Source organism: Callionymus lyra, chromosome 3 (genome assembly GCF_982586985.1).
Source record: "Callionymus lyra chromosome 3, fCalLyr1.hap1.1, whole genome shotgun sequence".
NCBI lineage: Eukaryota > Metazoa > Chordata > Actinopteri > Syngnathiformes > Callionymidae > Callionymus > Callionymus lyra.
In genome coordinates this window covers 16142859-16168952 of record NC_141820.1, presented here as the reverse complement: position 1 = coordinate 16168952, position 26094 = coordinate 16142859, and the positions used below count along the sequence as shown (strand labels likewise).

General features: G+C 36.5%; 1 protein-coding gene across 4 annotated transcripts in view; it reads right to left on the bottom strand.

Annotated features, from left to right (window-relative positions):
- Window positions 1–22055, bottom strand: part of magi2a (membrane associated guanylate kinase, WW and PDZ domain containing 2a) — a 240912-nt gene extending 218857 nt beyond the window's left edge. For 2 of the 4 annotated variants that reach the window (XM_087786599.1, XM_087786600.1), the window contains exon 1: window positions 21746–22041. In XM_087786599.1, the coding sequence (XP_087642725.1) occupies window positions 21746–22022 (277 nt within the window). In that variant the 5' untranslated portion in view covers window positions 22023–22041. Of the gene's footprint in view, window positions 1–21745 lie in introns of all 4 variants that reach the window. The other 2 variants (XM_087786601.1, XM_087786598.1) reach the window with 2 other exon arrangements.
- Window positions 22056–26094: the final 4039 nt, after the last annotated feature.

Genomic DNA, 26094 nt, shown 5'->3' with positions numbered 1-26094 from the left:
AGATATTTTTCACAAACTATACAGAGATGATAGAGAATTGAAATGTACTTTTTTTCAGTGGTAGTTGTTGTGATTTACATATCATTATTTCTCCAATAGAACTCTAAACACTGACTTTATAACTCTTCCGCACAGCTGTTTAAAAGCACTGCTGAATCAATTGTGGAGACGAAAAAAAATGGCTTCTCACAAGAAAACCGGAGATGCCCCCTAGGCCACGAGGTCCGGGATTCGTGCTGGAATGTCTCGGACCGAGCCGTTGAGGGAACTGTGTCCATCTCTGTGACCTCATTAGTACGGCGAGTCAGGCCGTGAAGTCCATGTGCCAAGTGTGTTTTCTCCGTCGCTACTCTTTACACACCACTGGAAAGGAAGCTCGTTCGCTGGAATGAATCGTAGGCTGCATGAGAAATAGGAGCCAAGAGATAAAGGGTGTTTCTGTTTGTTTGCCCAGGGATGGACTTACACTGTTGGCATGTTGATAAGGCCAACACGGACGGAAATTAAAGTGGTTACACGTTGAAAGTAGGAAGTCAATTTCACCCCCAAAAAAAATACATTTGTATCATGGAAAAAAGTGTTACCACTTTCCTGATCCCAGGACTTCTAAATGCCAAGAAATATTATTTTTCAACGAGGGACAAACATAGCTCAGTACATTTTTACTTCGAAATTCAATGGACTGACAATTCTGGGATTTTGAATGGAAGTTCACGATAGAATTAAAAAAATTAAGGATAACCTTGAACCTTAGTTTGAAAAGAGTGAAAATCAAGGTGTTAATTTACAACCAAATTCATATTTTCTTAAACCAATATTAATGGCCGACATTTCCTTTGTATATATCGGCCAACTCAAGAAGATTTGGAACACCACCAAATTTGGAACACCACCAAAATAATACATTTTGTCCCTTTATCAGCATCTACTTAAAATGTCGTTAAAAGAAAAAATGTGCCAAACAAAAAAAAATTAAATCGCATTATCTATTTGGCAGAGGAATAGAAATGTTGGCTTCGGAGCAACTGAAGTAATTATGATCCCCAAAGATTGTGTTAATTGTTACTGAATTGCATATCTCCAAATCATTTCTGTTTGAACATTATGAACAGAAAATAAAAATGGATTATTCAATGAATTGCAACACAACAATCATGTTTAAGGGATATTTTATGTTTTAAACCTTTAAGTCGGACCAATTATAAAACTCATATACTGTTAATAAAAAATAAATAACGCATACAAATTCAATGTATTTTCTTAACACCTTGTTATTGCCTCGAGGCTAACAATGTTCTTCACCAGTTGCACATGTTCCGTGAACCATTAGCAACTCCACAGACAATCGTATCCGATGTCGAACCAGAAACAACTTGCATTCATCACCCACCGAGTGAGAGAAAGCAGGAGGCGTCTCACTGAATCCATGCATAGTAGGTGGTCGTTTGATTTGACCGGAAAGGTCAGAGTCGGAGCGCAGCAGTCAAAAGTAGATTTGCAAGAGAAAAAGTAGAAAGCAGGAACAGATTCCGACAACAAGCTAGCAATACCATGGTGTTTGCACACCTACCTTAAGTCCATGTATGACAATAATATCTCCTGTTCTGAACCTCAACAACAGTATGCAGAATAAATTGACATCAATTCATGTTTAGGTGATGCATTATTCATGTTAATTTAAAGTTATAATTATAGTGTCACATAAATATCTTTAAATTATTACCGTCTTATTTGAAAGTTTAATGTTACATTTTTTCATAGCTGTAAGTAGGTTATTCATCTGGGATGGCATCAAATTTAAATATAGCTCACCAGTCACAGTTGCAATACCTAAACTTTCATAAATGACAAAGTGACAACAGGACTTTATCTCAATAATTGACGGTAGATAATTATCCATCCTCACTTTAATATTTATCACTGTGGAAAGAGGTCTTTTCATGGCACATAATCCTTGTCTTTCGTTGGCAAGACCTGATCATTTCTGTGATTATACCTTTTTTTTTAGATGTTCAGTGAAAAGAATAAATAAACTGGTAGCTTTTGTCATGACTACAAGACAAGAAGAAGCAGAAATACTGGTCACATGACGATAACCATAGTTGAATATATAAAACAACTGCTCTAAGTTTTTCCATTTCGTTTTTCTCATTGAGAAAACATGCATTCAATAGCTTATGAATAGCTATGGTGCATTCAATAACGTGGGGCATATAAAAATGAACGGGACAACAAAGTTATACAGAAATTTACTCCGGTACAGTTAAATGTCTTTTGAAAACTATGAAATATTGAATTGTTGTTTTATATCACACTACTTGTAGTATAAGCTACATATAGAAAAAGAATTTAAATAGTATTGTTTAGTTCCTTGAAATGTTGACTTTATACTATGTATATGTTGCTTTACAATTGAAATAAAATTGAAAAAAAAAAAACTTTCAGGAACCAGTATCAAAGTAAAGGCATCTATTTTGAGCAGTTGTTTTTTTTTAATACTCTAGGGTCAATTTATTCATTTATTTTTGCGAGGCTTTCAAAAGCAGCTTGAAGTGTATTCATCCCTGCTGCGAACTAATTCAATCAAATGATTAAAATGTGAAATCATAGCAAAGTTACCTCAAGACACAGTTCAAGTATTCAGTGGTGATAGATATTATATCCAGACCCAACAACCTTAGCCACAAAAAAAAAAAAAACTTCTTCCCAAAATGTAGTTTTATGCTTACACAGCAAGGGTGGCTTTTACAATTATTGGGAAGAGCATCATTTCAACTGGCGCTGGCATTGCCCCGGACGACTGGGAGCAGCAACAGTGCCAAGGCCTTTTGTGCAGCATTCCAGCACAGATACAGCAAAGCATCCACTCAGCATGACGTCCGGGTGTTCCGTGAACCGCCAAACACACCCCGAAACTGGACGCTGGCGCAGGAAAAGAGGGGGAATAAATAGGTGGGCCAGTGGAAGAGGGTGGAGATATAGGAAAGCAGCTTAGCAATGAAGGCCTTCATTTGCTCTGCATAATTACAATGACAAAGAGAGCTTTCACATGCGAATAATAGAGCCTCATCAAGCATCATAATGGTTGAGAAATGGTTCGGTCAGTGACTCATCCGGGAGGCGTACAGTCCACCGTAGGGAGCTGAAGGGCTAATATGGAAAGATAGGAACGGATAAAAGTTGGTCGGATCCACTCTTAATGCACACATGTTGAAAACTGACCACAAACTCTTTCACTTGAGAAAAATCTCTGAACTTATGTCACAACACAATCTGGAGTTTATAATCCATTTGATTATTTTCATGTCTAAACAAGAAGGATCTGTCTCGCCTGCAGTAAATACAAAACTCTGCAGCGAGAATTCTCAACTGCTCTAGTAGGAGAACTCACATTTCTCTGATCCTTAAATCTCTTCACTGGCCGCCAGTTTCTTTCAGGATCAACTTTAAAATTCTGGTTCTTACTTTCAGATCTATTCATGGTCAGACTCCTCCTTACATCAGTGATCTGATCCAGCCTTACACCCCAGCTCGGGCTCTGAGGTCTGTGGATCAGAACCTACTGATGGTTCCTGAACACGGTTCCGGACCAGAGGAGAGAAATCTTTCCAGACTGTTGCTCCTAAGCTTTGGAATGATCTTCCTCTCCCTCTGTGTTTGATGGATCTACTGACTTAAGACATTTTTATTTGTGCTTTTCCCTGATTTTCTGGGACTCCTGTGTTTGTCTTATATGTCTTGGCCCTTTAAAGTATATGTTTTAACTGTGTATCGTTTTTGATTGTTAAAGCCCTTGTGACCCTGGTCTAGAAAGCTATAGCTAAAGCTAAAGTCTATAGAAATAACCTTTACTATTTACTCATTTCAAACGTATAAAAAAAGATTTAAAAAATACAATAGAATATTTAAAAACTACATTTTGGTCTTAAATAAAATATTATTTTTTTTCACACGCTTATATTGATCCATTTAATACTTAATATTTATCTTTTCACCATAATAAACATTGTTCTGGTTCGCGTAAATCTAGCCAATCACAGAAGGCTCGACGCAATATTACCCAATCAGAAGCAACCAAAAGGCGGGTCTATCTCTCATTAAGCATCACTTCTCTAAAACGCTGTCGCTCTGGATTCTTCACTCTTGAGCCGAACCTAAATCTGGAGAGTTCTCGCTAAACTTTACGGTAAATTCCCCAATAAATCATCAACTATATCATAGATTTTTTAAACTTCATATGCATGTGAAGAATGCGGTTGAGATATGAAATAACCAGAAGCCAATTAAATAAGCCTCACTTTTGGGTTTATATACTTGTAAATATGACACTAAAGAAGTCAGTGACTCACCAACCACTGACTAAATTATAGGAATTTGTGGGAAAAAACAAACAGAAAGAAGCAAACTTGTATGATTATAATGAGAGTCGATGGTGAAGAAAAACTCTTTTGCAATTAATTTTTGACAGATCTTGAATTAATCACTGAATATATGATCATTATTCACGCCTGACCCGTTTTCAGGTAAAAAAATCCTGAACGACTGGACCGTCAATGAAAAAAAGAACAATTTATTCAGCCGTCTTTGTAAAACAGTGAATTAGGTATCGGCAAAGGTGAAGATGTGAGGTCACGGGGTGAGAGGAAACAATTTTACGGAGGTGCAAAAAGCAAACAGCGGGTCGCGGGTTGACGGCGTCACGAAGCAGGGAACTAATTGTAGGAGGAAACCATGAGCTTTCAGAGAGCAGTTTTTCTTTGTGTGCAGAGGGAGAAAGGGCAAACACTCCCCTGACCTCAATCTAATTACCGCATACCTCAAGGACAGGAGCAGCAGCTCTGAACGAGACCAGACGCTGGTGATACCGAGGGTTGCCTCATACGCTTCACGTCTGCATGCGGTGGAGAAAGCAGACCAGCGTGGTGCAACTAGCCAGAAGCAACGAGTTCTCGCCAAGAAAGTCAAGTAATCCTGCTCTCTGTGGCCGTTTTCGGTCCAGCTATAAATTAATATTTACGCTTCTTGAAGATTTTCAACTACAAAAGCTACTCTTTCTTGCAGACCTGAGGAGAATGTGTTAATGTGAATTAATTTTTTTTTTTCTTGTTTCGCCAAGAAAACAATCTATCATTTATTAGGGCTGAAAATCTACATAATGAAATACAGTTTTCAAAATCGCAAAAACAAAGGCAGACAAAGACATGTTTTCGTTTTTATTAATTTAGGAGATCAAGCCGAAGTCGTGGGTGAGGCAGTACTCAGCTGTGCCTCATATCTGACGGTGCGATCCGGTCCATCGCCAATATGAACCTAACAGGAATGTTTGTTTTACAGCATGACCCTCTATAGTCAGTGTAACGTCTCTAATAGGTTTTTGACGGAATGGTTTCTTCTGATCGTACAATAAAGTGCGAGGAAAAAAATTGTGGGAAAAGTCAACAGGTAAGGCACAAAAGTATTCTGCCTCACTACAAAGGTTTATTTATTTTTCAGGCCTGGCCATTTATATCAAAAATTTAGATTCTTTCACTTTAATTTCTGTGATCTTTATAACTATTTGTTGTACTGTCCATTCTAGTTGTGTGTTGTTATTTTTACACTTTAACCCTTGTGTTATTTCAGGGTCAAGGTGACCCAGCTGCTCAAAAAAAAATGTGTTTGTGGAATCCCTTGTCTAGGTCAAGGTGAACGACCTCCACCAATGCATTTGTATTTATGGAAGCCAGAGAGGTCGTTCACCTTGACCCAGAGGCAACACAAGGGATACCCTAAACACATTTGTTTTCAGGCCTTGACCCTGAGATAACACCAGGCTTAAAAGTCAAGATATTTAATTCGAATCAATTTAAGCATCAACCAATTCATCTAATTTTATCATAAAGGTATATGTTAATTCAATCTAGGGTGGTCAAAATACTGACCTTTTCAACTCGATACCTATACTCAGGAATATATTCAATACTCAATACCGTTTATGATACCACAGGCATAAAAAAAAAATGCCCCCAAAATTTCAAAGAAATACTTTTATCAACAAGAAAATAACCTATGTTACAACATGATACTTGGAAAATAAGTATCTTATCCGGATAAAACATCTAAGTACCTATATTTTTTCAAGTTTCATTACTTTTGACAGTCATAATTCTATCAAATGTAGTCTTAGTCACACCATTAAATGACTTGTAACCCAATACTGAACAGACAAAATGATTATAGTATATGTAAGCAAATGATGACACAGAGGCAACCAGTTAGGAAATTCATGAATTATGTTTTTTTATCAGTAGAATCAAGAACCTAACAGAACCTTTTCAAATATGCATCTCTGACTTTCCAGTGGGGACTTGCACAGAATAAACAAGAAGAGAGGCCATGAGGAGAAAGATTCTAAACAAGATTCTAAACACTGTGTTCTCTATAAGAACTCAGTGGAATTTTGCTTTAAGAAGTATGGGCCACGCGTCAGGCAGGTGTTAAAATTTCAAACAATAGTAACAGACAATCCAAGCCTCGAGGACATGAATCAGCAGAGAGGGGGAAAAAGGTTGAAATGGAGATAATAAAATTGAGATGCTCTAATGTTTTCACTTTTATTGAGAAGTTTAAAATGTTGTGCACTAGAGTCAATTTGATTTGTAATGTGAACTTTTGTTCAAAAGATCTTTTGCTAACGTTTTAATTATGCAGCGATTTAATGGTCATTTTGGATGATGGGAATTTTAATAATTCATGATGTTCAAAGCATGGAGTAAGACCGTCAATACTGAATTGATTCCACCACGGTCATAAATAAAACCTTCATCACTCCCTGCATCAACGTATAAGCCTGAGGTATCGGGTTCATTCTGTCGTTTGACGTGCCATTGTGACTTCTTGTGTGGATAAGAAGTTACACTTAATAATCGGGATAACTTCAACTGCAGCAGTTTTCGGTTTGGTGTGGTCATGTGACTACCTGGCCTCAAAAGTAGTCAGGACACTGGAAACATGGACACTAAAGATAAACAAGATGAGCTTGTGGTTTAAAGATTAATGACAAAAAAATGGTTCTTGTCAGGATTAAATACACGACAGATGGCAAAAATGTTTTTCCAATGGATCCTCACCCAATTATTGACTTGTGAAAAGTGAGAAGATTGTAATATGTATTAATTAAAAACAAGAAAATTAATGGTCATCAAAAATGACTCTCAAAGATATCAGCTCCCCTCTCACCCATTTTTCAGAAAATATATAATATATTAATCAAATAATGATAATAAGTAAGTAAGTAAGTAATATTTATTTATATAGCGCTTTTCGAGAAACTCTTTAACTAAAGCATCAATGGGCACCAAATATACATCACAACCACACTGATGGCTACTTAATTCCAGTCAACTATTAACAATATATCAATGTTCTTGCTGCATTAATGTATTGATTCAAATTATTCCTCCTTAAACATTTTTATAAATGTTTAAAGGCATAACCTAAAATTTTATAAAGACAATTCTTATTAACACCGATGTGCACCAAATTTACATCACCAAAATATATTGTCCATTATCTTTCTACTAAAGTTTCTTTTTTTTTGTAATTTTTAATAATGGGCCTACCATCTTGTGTACGTGCAGAAAAATGTAATAAATACATTAAAAAAATGTGCTTCTTAACTATCCGTCAGAATTATTTTCATGATAGGAAAATGTTACTAAATGTTTGTGTAAATAAACTTGTTTTATGAACCTAAGATTACAAGTTTTTCGTCTGTTTTTTATGGTTTTGTATTGATCTATCAAAACCATGATCATCAAACGCATTTTGTTCCACACACATTGCACATTTTCTTTAAAAAGAATGTGCAGCCCTATTGTCAAGCAACCAATGAATGTTTTAACAACTTATCGTAGGCAATGGGCACGTTTTGCAGTGGTTATTGTTCAAAACACAATTAATATGAAAACATAGTTATGTTTGAAACCAAAAATATGAACAAATTTTTTCACATGGATAAAATAAAGTCATAAAATATATGGTAGATTACAATGAATGTAGTGCTAGTCCTGTACAATATATTTTAAAGCACTTATCTGTTGATTAATCATGTACGTAGCAACTTTCATAAGACCCACATGTTCTTTTCTAAGGTCACCTTAGTCATGAACCACTGAATGTGCTACTGATTGATTCATAATGACTACTAATTCTAACCTTGTAAAAGTACGCTCATCGTTCTTTTTCACGCCTGTTAAACCACTAATGGAATAGTACTCAGAGAGAACCTGATACAACATACTTTACCAATTCATAACTAATGCGACAAACTATAGGTCAAGTAAGTCCAGGCATGGACTTCTAAGGCACGAGTTCTCAAACACATCCCACGTTATAAGGCAGAAAGAACCTCCATAAATTCTGAATCCAAAACTAAAATTTCCATCTTTTTACAATTTAAACGGTCTCTCCCACATATACTCGTACTCGTCCATGTAGAATAAGAGGACTATTTGATAACCGCCAGGCAGAACGCTCCACCAGGCTCTGAGAATAGCCTTCATCACTCAACATTGATTGTTCCTTTTCCTGGTGAATCAGCAACACCATGTGTGGGCCGAGGAGTTTGCTTAATATTCCCTTCTCTCCGTAAGGTCAGCCAATTTCACCCTCCCAAAAGTCTCTGCTTCTCAATATTGCATTTAGCATGTATTTATATGCGTTCCAGCAGCAGTGCGAGGCTACAGAAATCGTAACCATTGCCAAAGTGGAATATAATACTTTAATTCATACCGTTCCATCTTTAGGGAAAAGATGGAGACGGAATTTTACGTTTATATAGAAGATTGTTTGGACCCAGAAATTCAAAACCCTCCATAATCATTGGTAACTATTGTAAAGTTTACGATTCTCTAATACACTGTATTTTTGTTCCCCACTTTGAGTAACAAAACTGCTGATTTTGCTACGAGAACAATGTCTGGAATGTAGACGAACCCATTTCAGTCCCTGCTTTTCACATTAAAGTTGAAAAAAATAGAAAAAAGTTTGTTACGGAGTTATATATGGGCATATGGCTGACATAGTTGTGGTGTGTACATTAAATATGTTGTGAGAAAAGACATTGTTAGCAATATGGGATGTTTGTCATAGTGACGGTCTGATGAAGCTTCATGAGACAGTGTCATGTTGTTTAGAGGTCAGTAGGTGGCGCCATCAGTTTAAAAATGATGTGATGTTTCATTAGAACACTTGTTTAAAACAAATGAAAATATTGCAGAGACCGCCATCTAGTGGACTCTGAAAATAATGACACTGCTAATCAAAAATCATAAGCAATCTTTTTAGGAGACATTTAAGAAGTTTATTTTTGTTTACAGCAACATGCTGTAAACAAAGTTGACCACATTATGAGTATAATGGGAGTTGTAATATTGGAGTTTTGCAGAAAAAAACTATCTCTAGGCAGTTGACTCAGCCAATTAAGTTTTATTAGACTCATGATTCTCATTGGGAGAAACAAAAGAAATGACTATATTAAAAGGACAAGCTAACAAAGTAAGTTTAGAGATGGGATAGTTTTGGCTGTTAAAAATGTACTCAATCCTCCTTTATTAGAGCTTGTGGTATAATAATGATGCCTCGACTGAGATAGTTTTCTCTGGATTTACTTTAAAAGATGGATTTCTAAATCAAAACCTACAGGGAAGGCTGTTACAAATTAGTACACATCTTTTGGACAAACATTTGTTAACATTTAGACAGAAGAAATAGAACAAAAAAAAAAGAAGTAAAACACACAACAGGGTAATGGTTTTGCATCACGCACTAGACTGGTGGTTTTTCGGCTGGTCCTGAGAAAGTACCACAAATAGACCCCACTTTAAATGTGCAAAGCATGCATCTCCCTTGTCATGTTTCATTTATCAAGGAGCCTATTTTGAGGGTTGTTTTATCAGTCGGCCGTATTCATGTAAACACTTTTACATGAAGTAGGTCACATTTGGGACCTTTTAAGACTGTGAGCGTTTGTAAGATTTAAAAGCGTAACTGAATGCTGTAACAAATGTGACATTTTACTAGGGGTGTGTATTGGCAGGCATCTTGGAATACGATAGGTATCACTATACAGGGACAATGGTCGATACTGTAGGAAAAACAAGGTTTTTTTAAGTATTGCCGAGTACTTACACTTACACTGTGCTCTTGATTAAGTCTTAACTGCTTTCATTGTTTTGAAAATTAAAATATTTACTAACATCAGCTCTAAAAGCTGCTAGGAGTTGACTGCATCCTCTTGTCCTCAGTCCAAGCCCTGCCTTCTTTTGTGACTGCTGCCACCCAGTGGCCTGAAATGTCATTGAAAAACAAAAAATTAAACAGGACAATGAACAAACACTTCATATTCGTTAATAAATTAATAAAGTTAATAAAGAAATCGTATTATTTCAATTGACACACACTTGTTTTTTGATTGTTAAAGCGCTTTGTGACCCTGGTCTAGAAAGACGCTTTAGAAATAACCATTACTTACTTACTTAATTAAGGTAAGGTAAGGTAAGACTTTATTGATCCCTCAGGAGGTCTCCTACGGGAAATTGTTTTTTTTTCCAATAGCCACAGAAAAAACTGCATTTTTTGATAAAAAAAATAAATCAAAATAAAATAAGAACAAGAACATAAAGAGAAAGAACAAGATGATACAATCTAAGTCTTAAGATAAAGATAAAGAACATAGATCAAAGAAAAATAACAAAGACAAAGACTAACATAGAACAGAACATCATGATACTTTCACTCCACTCCTGCCCCCGTTAATTGTGCTATGTTAATTAAACTATAAACAATAAAATAAATATAATTAAAAAATAAAATTTGATTTGAAACCCAAAGAAATTGATATAGTGCCGTTATAACGATACAGAAAAACATCTCAATATTTTAGTGGATTGATACATTACTCACACCCCTACATAGTACTGTACCCGATAAGTTTGCAACACCTAAAAAAGAAAATCATATAGCCACCGAATTATCTCAGATACCAAGTCCTACTCCATATTATCGATTCTACATCCATGGGGTACAGGGGGAAACGAAACCTCCGATGTGTGTTTCTGCCAGAGTCTGATCATTACCTGTCCCTGGTGGTAAGACTGGGAGTCAGACAGTGTAACAGAAGAAAACGTCAACAAGAACTCTCTCCAGCAAAAACCCTCTTGTCAGGCATGATTGGACAGTGTTGCTGTGAGTGGTGCTCAGGGACCCGAGGGAAGCCGATAAACACACAGCCATACAAACGCGTCGACGCACTCCAGGGTAGCGGCTCTTTAACGGCGAGTGTGTTGCTGCACTCGCAGCTACTCCAAACACCCTCGGCGGGACTCTGACAAGAAGAGTGATGAGTCTGCCGACAGTGCAAATCGTTACGGCACTTCGGCGAGACAGCGTTTGACTCAACTAAAAAAAAAAAAATTCCAGGAGTTTGACCCCCAACCCATTTCTCAGAATTCCGTAGGAACCAGCGAATCCAAACTCATCTCCGCTCGCATCGGTCATCCCGTTACTATCGCACGGCTCATTGACTTGATGGTGTCATTACGGAGTAGTACTCCTTCGAGAGTCCCTAAATACCAAGCCGTCTAAGATAATTAAATGTTTTCATGTACACAGTACATCAGGAGGAAATGTTCTGTGGGAATCTCAACTTGAGTTACGACTTGGCCGTGACACTTAAGAATATCATGATCATGATTAAATACAATTTTTTATCCATTTTTTTCTCAGAATATAAACATGAAGTTCAGCTAAATTGATTGAAATTCCATTTAGTTAAACCCAGGGCTGTGATTTAACGCAATCCTGATGTCACACGGAACACAGTGTTCCACGATCGAATTACGATTTCCCAGTCTTGATACGGATCCACTCGGCTGCTCTTATGACACATTCACAAACAAACCGTCTTCTGGTCAACAATAACTATGAACATGCTGGACTGGTGACGCAAAATATTGCAAGACAAGTCAATACACAGACACGGAGGTATAAATAAAGTAAGCAAGGTATTGCCAGATTAAAACTTGGTGTAAAACCACAAAGCATAGAAACCACAATATTGAACATTTGGAGTCATAGATAAGCTAAATATACTTTAAATAAATTTAGACCAAAAAATGCTGTTGGGTTGTCAGGATAAATTACTATATTCTCCCGACTATAAGGCCCACTTTAAAGCATTTAGCAACAGTGCACTTTATAATCCAGTGCGCATTATATATGAAAAATAGAAGAAAATAGACCATTCATTGACAGTACGCCTTATAATTGACGTAAAGTGCAGAAGACGTGGTACACGGTCCTCAATGAAAATGGGTCGGAATATGGGCCAACAATTATTGGAGGTTATAAAGGGTGTTGAAATAGTTGGGTTATAAGTTCTACTTACCATGATTGACCTACAAAACAAGTATATACAGTATTAAATTATATTCTAGTTCAACACTGCAAAAAATTGCCAAAAACCTGTTTACTTCAACTGAAAAAATCTCTAAATTTAGATTTAGAAAAATGGTGTCCCAACATGATCTGGAGCTTATAATCCATGAGTTTGTGTCTTCTCGCTAGACTGTTTATTTTGTTGTCTAAACAATAAGCTGTCTCGCCTGCATTTAATACAAAACTCTGCAGCTAGAATTCTGACCCGCTCTAGTAGAAGAACTCACATTTCTCAGATCCTTAAAACTCTTCACTGGCTGCCAGTTTCTTTCAGGAACAACTTTAAAATTCTGGTTCTTACTTTCAGATCTATTCATGGTCAGAACTTCCATCAGTGATCTGATCCAGACTTACACCCCAGCTCGGGCTCTGAGGTCTGTGGATCAGAATCTACTGATGGTTCCTGAACACGCTTCCGGACCAGAGGAGAGAAATCTTTCCAGGCTGTTGCTCCTTAGCTTTGGAACGATCGTATTCTCCCTCTGTGTTTGATGATCTACTGACTCCTTCAAGAAACATCTTAAGACCTTTTTATTAGTGCAGGCTTTTCCCTGATTTTCTTGGACTCCTGTGTTTGTCTTATGTCTTGGCCTTTCAGAGTTTTTAAATGTGTGGGTATTTTTAATTGTGTATTGCTTTTTAATGTTAAAGGGCTTTGTGACCCTGGTCTAGAAAGGCGCTTTACAAATAACTATTACTTTTCAAAATATTTGTATGATAAGTCATTAACCACACTACCGATGGGCAGTAAAGGCATGTCCCTAATAAAGAAAACTTTTATGATCTTGATACACTCGATTTGCTGGATTTTTCAATATTTTTTCAATTAAATATCTGATATAAATGCTTTTTAATACCTCGGAATGTATTATTCCAAAATGTTGGCCACCACATTTACATCTATTATGGAAGGAAACATCTTTATTAAACAGTTTTATCTATTATCTATAACCAATTAATTATGGCAATTTGCAATATTGTCCGCACAAACTGGAAACTGTCTATGAACTTTAGATTAATTTTCTTTTACTTGCGTCTCACCTGTTCCTGCTGTTGTTGAAAAAAAATCCCTCTTAGGATAAGTGTCTCGCCAGCATTCTGGGTGATTGCACTCGGCTGACCGAGGAACATCTGCCGTCGCCGGCACCCGGCAGCACTCAGCGAGCCTCAATCAGAGTCGTGTTCGCCGCACTTGAGCTCGGCCAAAGTAAAAGCTCCTCAATGAAGTGAAAGGTGGAAATGGTCGGATGCATTAATCTTTTGTTGGAACGGAAATAGCTTGCTGAACTGGGACATTGAGTGTGCCTGTGTGCAGGAGATGGAGGGAACAGGTCTGGAAGCTGTAATTTGTCTCGAGTCTTTGGCAACAAAGTTGGTGTTTCGATGGCACAGAGAGCCTGATTTAAAAAAAAACATGAAACTGGGGCTGATTCATCTCTTATTTAACTACCAGAAACTTCTGGTCTATACCGATTTTTGGGAGTCAAGCCGTTTATCTTACCGATTTATTTTTATTATTTTATTTTATTTTTTATCGATTGGACACACATTCACGAAGTGAAAGATGACGTTTAAAAGTGAACAATTTTAAAATATTGTGTGTGTTGTCGCAGAAGTTCCATAGAATTGAGTACATTTTTTCAACTAAACAACAACAGATCCCAACAGGTCCACTCCTGACTACTCATGGAAATAAAGACATGCAAAGTGCAAAGTTTAAAATCAATCTGTACCAAAACTAAGCACTGAAAGACAAAGCCTTTTTTCGATATTTGTTACTGCCAAAGTACTTCATTCTGTGCCACAAAAGAACTGAATTTGATACCCAGAACTATTCCTTCAACTTGAGACAGATTCTACGAAGTATTGTATTGTATGTAGGTATAGTAAAAACTATGATCAAATGTGTGACAGTGGACATGAGGGCAGCAAAGATACTGTCATTGATGGGGCAGTTTGTTTCCTGTATACATACATATTTATATAAAGAAATGTTATAGTGGACTGGAATAACTTTCTTACCTTTTTGAGTGCAGTTTATTTTTTTTAATTATAATGTTAATCATATTTAACTTATTTGCGTCCAAGAGTGGACTTGTGTTCTTGCTTTGAGGTTAGTTGTATGTCAAATAATGTGTTTCATTAAAAAGAAATATGAACGCACCTCAATTTTAGAAATAATTTCAAAAATTATATTTGGATTTAGTTTGGATTTAAAAAAAGGGAAAAACATCAATTAAAAAAAATATTATGTGCATTTACCATATATGTCGGAGTTATGGCTGTAGGTGAAATAAGGGAAAGTATGTATGTATTATGTATGTATGTATATGTGTGTAAATGTATGTGCATGTTTACAGTGTAGTTTCAGTTGAATTGAAGGCGGGAATTAATAAGCTAAGCTTCCGCCTCAGCCTTTTTCAGTCTAATTCTAAAATGCAGGGTTTTTTCTGTTGCTTTTGAACTGCGTAACAAGACAAGAAATAAATTAGACCAAACTGAAGAATAATTTATAAAGAATATGAAAAAATATAGTGTGATGGGTTTTTTTCTTTAAATATACCACTGAATTCTTAACATCATCCAAGCTAAAGATAACATTTTTGTGTTAACTTTAAGATACGTACGTATTTGTAATTCTAGTGTCAACAGGTCAGATATTTATTTGAACCATCGGTAGATTCTGATCCACAGACCTCAGAGCCCGAGCTGTGGTGTAAGGCTGGATCAGATCACTGATGTAAGGAGGAGCCTCACCATGAATAGATCTGAAAGTAAGAACCAGAATTTTAATGTTGATCCTGAAAGAAACTGGCAGTCAGTGAAGAGATTTAAGGATCAGGGGAAATGGAAGTTCTTCTACTAGAGCGGCTCAGAATTCTTGCTGCAGAGTTTTGTATTAACTACAGTCCTTTTTATTTGTTTTTTTTAGCTTATAACTCCACAAGCAACTCACAGAATTCCAAATGGCTTCCCCTGGCTGAGAGAAGGTAAGGTAAGGTAGGAAATTGTTTAAAAAAAGCTACAGGGTCAAGTCTGAGGTCACATGGGTTCCAGATTAAAAAGGGTTGTCAACGAAAACAGTTTCAACAACTGTGTCTGATGTTGACATTCATATCTTACCAACCAATTGTACGAGTGTTAGATAAAGGAAACATTTTTAACCTTAACCTATAGCCAAGAAATCTGACCTTTAATGAAAGAAAAAGATCAGGAGTGAAAGTAAAACACAGATTCCTGGAGAATTATTATTTTTTTAGAATTATAAATAATACTCATTCATTGTCTACCGCTTCATCCCGGGGTCGGGGAGACTGGAGTCTATCCCAGTATCATAGGGCGAGAGGCAGGGGGACACCCTGGATAGGACGCCAGTCTGTCACAGAGCACACACAACGACAGACAACAATTTCCCAATGTTCTCAATCAACCTCTGTATATTTTTGGACTGTGGGAATAAAATTGATTTTGTACAAGAGGAAAAAAAAAATGCAGAATTGCAAATTCCCACACCTCCAAAAGCCATCAAGAGAACGGCGTATTCAAATGCAAATCCAGCCACAACCTTAATTTAACCATGTTCACCCATGAGCTCCATTGTGCAAACAGGAAGAATTCGTAATCTTTTCCGGAGCGATTGCCAGCCATGTTTTCAAAGGCAATTGCAATGTCACAGTTACGATGGCAAGACTGTCAAATTAATTGGAATGCATTCGCAATCACTCTTCTTATCGTCCCTGCAGAGCGCATAGTTACACGAGCCATGTAAGGACACAATAATTATACTGTGTTTTATTAATGGCCTATTAAATTATAATGGGAACAACTTGACACGAAAAAAGCAACCAAACCAAATGAGAATATCAATGACAAGAGGATATTCATACTTATTAAAACAAAAAAGAAGATTTAAGCATCCCTCCCAATTCCCCAGTCATCCGACACCAAAACACACTGCCTTTGATCCAAAAGCCTCTTTCTGGGGGTTTTACATTCTCAGTGAAAAGAGATCTGCGGATTCATTTTAAGGGGGAGAATCTGTAAGATTCTTGTCACCAACAGTGGAAATTCCTCTGGCAATTCCTGTGTGAGGTTGATGCAATCATTGTCTAGCAAATAATCTTACATCATTTGACCTCCAGGAAAAGTGTCACATGTTTTCTACATTTATTTTAGATAGTTAAAAGGGAGTTTGCATTGACGAACACTGTATTTATTGGTGCCACCATTATTATTATTACGCACAATATACTCCAGAGTTGTTGCCTCAAAGCTGAATATCTACACAATGTATATGATATATATGTTATACAAGTTACTTTTCTGTTGTATTTTTCCAGTATCAGTTGTGGGATCAAAATATATACTTGAAGAAATAAAAACTACTAGCACAAATAGACATACAACCAAAAATAAACAAGAGACTAAGCTCTTATATTTCATTTATCCTGAGACATCAAGGTTGAATTAATGGTTATTGTATATTAATACATGAATGTATCGCAATTTTCTTTCTAAGAAAAAAATCCATAATATATTTGGAATTTTTTTTGGCTTTATTTTTACCATAGTACTTTTTTTATGGTTCACAGCTTAGTAAAGTGTGTTGAAATTTAAACAATTTGGTTTTTTATTTACAATTAACATGCAAATATTTTTTCATTTTTGTGTCAACTAAACCTCCAGCATCCATGGCTAAAGCAACAAAAAAATCCTTCAGGATCCCATCAATCACTGAGGACAAGAGGATACAGTCGACTCCTCTATTAAGCTGATGTTTGGAAAAGTTTTACAAATAAAGCAGTTACGACATCGTCAAGAATCATGTGGTCTGTAAACACCCGAGTCAAGTAATCGACAATACTACAAATTTACCTTGTTACTACAGTATCACAATATGTTGGAATACAACGCATCATTGTCCCTGTAATGTGATACGATTGTATCTCCAGATTCTTGCCAATACACAACCCTAGTTAATATGAATATTAGCCATTTTTGGACGTGATGGAAATCTTAAAGTAAATAATGAATTATCAGTGAGCTGACTCCAAGTTAAATAAAATACTTTTTAAAAATTATTCTCAATATCCATATAATTTGTAGGTTGAGTGGTATATTACAGTATATGCAAATATTTGTTCATTTTTGTGTCAACTAAACCTCCGGCGTCCATGGCTAAAGCAACAATAAAATCCTGCATGATCCCATCAATCACTGAGGACAAGAGGATACAGTCGACTCAAAAAGCTTATTAAGCTGATGTTTGGATAAATTTTGGTTTCAAAACAAATAAAAGCAGGTCAAGCAGCATCAAGAGTCAGGTGATCTGTATATTTTGCAAAGTCAAGTACTCGGACAATACTACAAATATATTGTTCCTGCAGTATCGCAATACATGGCATCATTGTCCTTGTAATGTGATATGATCGTATCCGCAGATTCTTGCCAATCCACAACCCTAGTTAATATGAATATTAGACGTTTTTGACGTGCATTTATTCTAAATCAACATGATGCAAATCTTAAATTAAATATTGAATTATCAGTCAGCCGATTCCAAATTTAATAAAATACAATTTAAAAAATATTGTCAATATCCATGTCATTTGTAGGTCGAGTGGTAAATTACAGTAGGTGTAATTTTTTTCCCAGCAATCTCTGGGGCATTTGCAGCATCTGCCATTGTAGTATTTAATTTAAATTTAGCACTGAATCATCTGTAATTCATTGAGTATTAAATATTACATCTGCGACTGCCACTAATGGCCTTCAATTATTAATGGAGTTGCGTCTGCACGTTGGACTGGTTTCTTCCTACATTTAAATCATATCATTACCATCCCAGAAAGTTGGAATCCTTTTGAATTATCTTTTCACCAAACATTGTTGTTGTTTTTTTGTTGTTTTTTTTAAATCAATGCTACATTTTTGCTGACTATTATACATTAATAGTCTTGTATTAATTCTGAACGCTCCCATTCCATTAGCAAAAATGTTTTATTTATACACAAATATCACCAAGAACAACAAAATATTGCACATCATTCAGACTCACAACTGTGAAGATTAAAACAGATCATCCTCTCAAGTCTAAAGGTATTATTTAGAAACTTTCCTGGTGTTATAGTTCAACGGTTGCCTTGCGAGTTAGATAGTGATGGTCTGATGAAGCAGTGTCATTGTTTTCAGAGTCCACTAGATGGCGGTCTCTGCACTATTTCCCTTTGTTTTGAACAAATGTTCTAATGAAACATCACATCATTTTTAAGCAGATGGCGCCACCTACTGACCTCTTAACAACATTGACACTGTTTCATGAAGCTTCATCAGACCATTACTAGTAATAGCTTTATTTTATTGCCACTGTACATTATCTATACTGTCTTGTTAAATAAAACATTTATTAAAATTAGAGTATTACCCTATTTAAATAAAAAAAAAGCTAAATATTTGATAAGAATATATTTAAAACTGTGCAACCGAAGTGATTTTTTTCAACGTAAAACATTTTCAATATAGTTTTGTGGGTTTTTTTTTTTTTTTCGAAATATGCCTTTGATTCCAATTTTGACAAATTTCAAAATTCTTTCAACCGCACCCCCCTCTAGTCTGACAAAAAAAATGAGGCGTGGAATGTGACTTCATCGGTTAAAATTGCCAGCACCACAGTGGACGTCCACTGTATAAAAATAAGTGGAACTAAATAAAAGGAAGCATGAATCTGAGGGATGACTTTGTATACGTCGAGGATGATCGGAAGAGATTTTTAGCTCGACTGGAATGAACCCTACATAGATGAGATTCTTGATGAGAACATGATTATAAACTGTCACAAAATCTTCTATAAAGTCTTTTTTCTCTCTTAGAAACGCTCACTAAATGTAGGAAAAATGTCTTCAATAGGGTATCCCAAAAACACACTGTAAATAATAGGGCTGTTTTTCTTCTCCATATACTGCAATACTTTTTCAAAATTCTACAACACTGTGTGGGTTTTTTCTTTCAAATCATATTTTATTTTTATCATGGTTCTTTAATTAATTATTTAGAATTTACATGCAAATATTCACAGCATTCATTCTTAGTTTGTATGCTGCAATTAAACGTACGTCCTCCGCAACTAAAGGAACAATATCACCCTGCAAGAGCTTAGTTATGACTGAGGACGAGAGGATACAGTTTATAATCCATCCGTTTGTGTCTTCTCGTCTGGACTTTTGTAACAGTTTATTTGTGTGTCTAGAAAAGAAGGAGCTGTCACGCCTGCAGTTAATACAAACTCTGCAGCGAGAATTCTGACCCGCTCTAGTAGAAGAACTCACATTTCTCCGATCCTTAAAACTCTTGACTGACTGCCAGTTTCTTTCAGGATCAACTTTAAAATTCTGGTTCTTACTTTCAGATCTATTCATGGTCAGGCTCCTCCTTCCATCAGTGATCTGATCCAGACTTACACCCCAGCGCGGGCTCTGAGGTCTGTGGATCAGAATCTGCTGATGGTTCCTGAACACACTTCAGGACCAGAGGAGAGAAATCCTTCCAGACTGTTGCTCCTAAGCTTTGGAACGATCTTCCTCTCCCTCTGTGTTTGATGATCTACTGACTCCTTCAAGAAACATCTTAAGACATTTTTATTTGTTCAGGCTTTTCTCTGATTTTCTGGGACTCCTGTGTTTGTCTTATGCATCTTGGCCTTTTAAAGTACATATTTAAACTGTGTATTGTTTTTCGATTGTCAAAGAGCTTTGTGACCCTGGTCTGAAAAAGCACTCTTCAAATATAAATGACTTACTTACAGTCGACTCCAGCAGCTTTTTAAAGCTGATGTTTGGACATATTTTGGTTTCAAAACAAATAAAAGAAGTTACGACATCATCAAGAGTCATGTGATCTGTAAACTCTGCAACACCAGAGTCAAGTACTGGACAATACTACAAATATATCCTTGTCCCTACAGTATCAGTAATACATCATATTGCTACCCCCTGTACCGTGATACATATCTAATCGTCTTGCAAATACACACCCCTATTTATCCTAATGTTTTATCGGAATAAGAAACTTTTACTGCCAGTATTGTAAACACAACATTGTTGTTTCAAAGAATTAAATAACACCTGCTCTAGTAGAAGAACTCACATTTCTCCGATCCTAAAAACTCTTCTCTGGCTTCCAGGATCAACTCTAAAATTCTGGTTCTTACTTTCAGATCTATTCTTGGTCAGACTCCTCCTTATATCAGTGATCTGATCCAGCCTTACACCCCAGCTCGGGCTCTGAGGTCTATGGATCAGATTCTACTGATGGTTCCTGAACACGGTTCAGGACCAGAGGAGAGAAATCCTTCCAGACTGTTGCTCCTAAGCTTTGGAACGATCTTCCTCTGTGTTTGATGACCTACTGACTCCTTCAAGAAACATCTAAAGACATTTTTATTTGTTCAGGCTTTTCTCTGATTTTCTGGGACACCTGTGTTTGTCTTATGCATCTTGGCCTTTTAAAGTACATATTTATACTGTGTATTGTTTTTCGATTGTCAAAGAGCTTTGTGACCCTGGTCTGGAAAAGTGCTCTACAAATATAAATTACTTACAGTCGACTCCAGCAGCTTTTTTAAAGCTGATGTTTGGACATATTTTGATTTCTAAACAAATAAAAGCAGTTACGACATCATGAAGAGTCATGTGGTCTGTAAACTCTGCAACACCAGAGTCAAGTACTCGACAATACTACAAATATATCCTTGTTCCTAAATGATCACAATATATCATGTACTATACCCCTGTACCGTGATACGCATCTAATCTTCAGATTCTTGCAGATACACACCCCTATTTATCATAATGTTTTATCGGAATAATAAACTTTTATAGCCAGTATTGTAAACACAACAAAGGATTTTCTACTGCTAACAAAATAAGCAGTAGTAAAACACAACCGATGGATGTGTTGCTAGTACATTATACTTAAGAAATTCATAGTAATTATAAGCAAAAACTTTTTTAAGCTCAAGATGGACATCATTGAACAAGAAAAACATTTGTCTTTTGAGGAGAACTACCTGTCAATAATAATAATACCTGTTTACTAAGACTCTAAATAAGTGTTTTCTCTCCTTTTTCTGCCAAAAACCAACACAAACAAGAGTTTTGCAAACATATTAAAAACAAGCAAACAATGTTTAAAGTTTTTCCCAAACAAAAAGTGCGAGCATAACAACCTCCATTTCAGAGAAACAAACACAAAAAAAAGTCAGAAAACAAACCTTGTTTGACGCACTTGAGTCGCACTGGACGCTTGCTGTGCTTGACCACCGCGTGCACGTCCCTGCTGGTCAGTCCGGCCACGGGAGTGTCATTGACTTCCAGCAGGAGTTCCTCCTGGACCAGCTGACCGCTCGACAGCTCGCCGAGGACCGGGAACTGTCCGTTCTCCGCGCCGCCCTTCAGCTCCAGACCCCGCTGCTCCTGGTCCCTGCTCAGGACGCTCTCGTGGACCCTGTTGGTCCAGTGGTTCTTCCGCCTCTTCAGGGTCTTGGACATGACTCCGGACGAAGGGGTCACGTTTTTTTTTTTTTTTTTTAAAGACCCCCTTTTTTTTCCCCCGGGGAGTCACGGAAAGAACCCGCGTCGGTTCTCGGTGTCAGCAGCGGGCGTCCATGTCCGCGTGCATTCTCACGCGCACGCCCGCAGCTGGATCATCATCGCGCTTTTGCCTTCTAGAACTGCTCAACTAGTGCTGCGTTCACGGACCGCCTGGAACGTGGGGGGAAATCCGATCATCGCGGTGATTGACATTAACACAATTAAAGCAATTCATATTAATATTTATATATATAATAAATACATATTGAACACATATTAGTTCTTTAAAAAAAAAATCGAAATAACGAATTTTATTTTAATAATAAAGTTTATTTAGATGCATTAAAGTCGGTTAAAAAGTGTATGATACACATTGAAATACGTCTCATTATCCTAATAATAATAATAATAATAATTCACTTTTTTTTTTTTAAGTTTAAAGTGCTTTAAATATTTTAAAGGGGTTACATAGTTTCCAAGTGGTACGTGAAGGCAGCACGGAGACCCATACCAATACAAGTAACCCGGATGCGAAGTCTGGCTCCGCAGAAAGAAGAGGAGGAGGAGGAGAAAGAGGAGGAGAAAGACTTTTCCCCAGATCCATGGAAAGATTGGGAGAGAGGGAGTCATTTCCACTGACGTTGCAACTTTAATGAGGGATTCCAAAACCGCAAATATGTTTCTTCTTTTTTTTTTTTACATGATAAGAAAGTTGATCAGTTACTTTGAAAATGTGTTTTTAGAGAATGCAGAAGGAGAAAAACCTTATCACATCAAATATTTTAACAGCAACCTAACAATTTCTACCATAATGACACTTGACATTTTTTTTAAACAATGAATTAGTTTCAAACTCATCTTGTCCCTTACCTTAGTTTAAGTAGATGTACAAATGTACAATTTGATTAATAAACATTTGTTTTGTATACATGTATTTGTATTACAACTTTTTTCAAATGCAATCAAATGATTTAAATCTAACAGTTTAAACTACAATCAAACAATTTTCAACTAATAATAAAACAATTTTCAACTATAATCAAACAATTGTCGACTATAATCAAACAATTTTAAACTATAATCATACAATTTTCCACTATAATCAAACAATTTCAACTATAATCAAACAATTTTCAACTATAATCAACAAATTTTAAACTACAATCAAACAGTTTTGAACTATAATAAAACAATTTTCAACTATATTCAAACAATTTTCAACTATAATCAAACAATTTTCAATTATAATCAAACAATTTTCAACTATAATCAAACAATTTTCAACTGTAATCAAACAATTTTCAATTATAATCAAACAATTTTCAACTATAATCAAACAATTTTCAACTATAATCGAATAATTTCAACTATAATCAAAGAGTTTTCAACTATAATCAAACAGTTTTCAACTATAACCAAATATTTTTAAAACTATGATCAAACAATTTTCAACTATAACCAAAGAATTTCCAACTGTAATCCAAGAATTTTAATCAGTACTGAAACATGTTTCAATCGTAAGCAAACATTCTTAATATCAACAGCAACAATTTCCACTATAGTGACACACTATGATTTAGTTTTTACTCTTGGCCTTGACATCTCCAATGTATCTGTACATGATGTCCATCTGAGTGATCATACTGAGCGTCTCTGGAAGTCCACTAAACTTGAGGTGCACAGACTTCACCTCAGGGATCTGATGTCTTCTTACAATGAGATGGTGGAAACTGCTAGATCTCATTACATCAGAACTGGTAGGAGCAAATAAGAAAACCCCCAAAGTGTTGTTTAGCACGATTAATTCACTCGTGTCTCCTGCTCCTCAAATCACGCCTGTCTTCTGTGAGGCTGACAGCAATGCATTGTTGAGATTTTTCATTAACAAAATTAAATTGATCAAAGAGAAAATGTCTCCCCCTTTGTTTGGAACCCCTACTGTCTCTGAGCCTCTCTCCTCCTCTTGGTCCTCCTTCACTGCTGTATCTTTGGGTGATATTTCGGCACTAGTGAACAAGATGAAACCCTCCTCTTGCTCAGATGACACCTTCCTTGTAGGCTTTTTATCAAAGTCTATGATGTAATTGGCCCCTGGGTTACCAATATGGTGAACCTCTCCCTTTCCACAGGGGTTTTTCCCAATGCATTTAAACATGCCATTGTGGAGCCTCTGCTCAAAAAGCCAGGCTTAGACCCAACTGACCTCAGTAATTTCAGGTCTATTTCTAAGCTCCCTTTCTTGTCCAAGATCTTAGAGAAGGTGGTGTCTGAGCAGCTGTCTTTGTTCCTGGATCAGAGCGACATTCATGAGAAGCTTCAGTCTGGCTTCCATAAACATCACTCTACAGAGACAGCTTTACTGAAAGTGTCCAGTGACATCATGATGTCGGCTGACTCGGGTAAATTCACTGTTCTGGTTCTTTTGGATCCGTCCTCAGCCTTTGACACTTTGATCACCAGATCCTGCTAAGTAGAATGAGGGATGAAGTGGGATTGTCAGGGTCTGTGTTAGAATGGTTCTCATCATACCTTGCTGGGCGCAGTTTTGGTGTATCTGCCAATCAAACGAGGTCTGAATCGGCAGATCTGTTGTATGGAGTCCCTCAAGGTTCTGTTCTGGGTCTTTTATTGTTTTTGCTGTACTTGATTCCCCTGGGTAAAATCATTCAGAGATTTCCTGATGTTTCTTATCACATTTTTGCTGATGACATCCAGCTCTACTGCTCTTTTGATCCAACTGAGCCCCAGAGGCTGAACAGCTTAGTCAATTGTTTGCTAGAAATCAAACAATGGCTGAGTGAAAACACTTTGCAGCTAAATGTGGACAAAACTGAAACTCTGGTTATTGCTCCTGATGATAAGATTCCAGGGTTGAGTCAGTACTTGGGTGACTTAGGTCAGTCTGTCAAACTGAGCCTGAGAAACCTGGGTGTTGTATTTGACAAAGACATGTCTCTTGTTCAACACTGTGGAAAACTGACCAGAAACTGTTTCCTTCAACTGAGAAAAATCTCTAGGAAAATGTTGTCACAGTATGATCTGGAGCTTGTAATCCATGCGTTTGTTTCTTCTCGTCTGGACTATTGCAACAGTTTGTTTTCATGTCTTAACAAGAAGGAGCTGTCTCGTCTGCAGTTGATTCAGAACTCTGCTGCGAGAATTCTGACCCGCTCTAGTAGAAGAACTCACATTTCTCCGATCCTTAAAACTCTTCACTGGCTTCCAGTTTCTTTCAGGATCAACTTTAAAATTCTGGTTCTTACTTTCAGATCTATTCATGGTCAGGCTCCTCCTTACATCACTGATCTGATCCAGACTTACACCCGAAATGTAAACAATTTCCCGAAGGAGACCTCCTGACGGATAATAAAGTTCTACCTTACCCTACCTTACCCCAGCTCGGGCTCTGAGGTCTGTGGATCAGAATCTACTGATGGTTCCTGAACACGGTTCAGGACCAGAGGAGAGAAATCCTTCCAGACTGTTGCTCCTAAGCTTTGGAACGATCTTCCTCTGTGTTTGATGATCTACTGACTCCTTCAAGAAACATCTTAAGACGTTTTTATTTGTTCAGGCTTTTCCTTGATTTTCTGGAACTCCTGTTGTGTTATCAGTTTTATCTTGATCTTTAAAGTATATACTTTATTGAATTTTGTTTTGATTGTTTAAGCGCTTTGTGACCCTGGTCTGAAAAAGTGCTATATAAATAAAAATGACTTACTTACACAGTTTTCAACTTCAAATTGTTAATTTTCTTTCTCTATTCAAAGAATGTTTTATTTCACTCCAGGTTCAAATGTAAGATCAGCTTTAAAAAGTTGTCAGTCCTCAATAAAATAAAATTAAACTCGATACAGAAGTTTAAATTTATGTTGATAAATGTGATTTAAAAAACCTAAATAGTAATAATAGCTTTATTTAGGGTTTAAAACCGTTGTTGTTCCAATGTGTATCTTGCAATTAACATATTTCTTTAAGTTTCAATGCTTTTCATTGTCACTTTAATGGTGAACACTTTTACTCTACACTT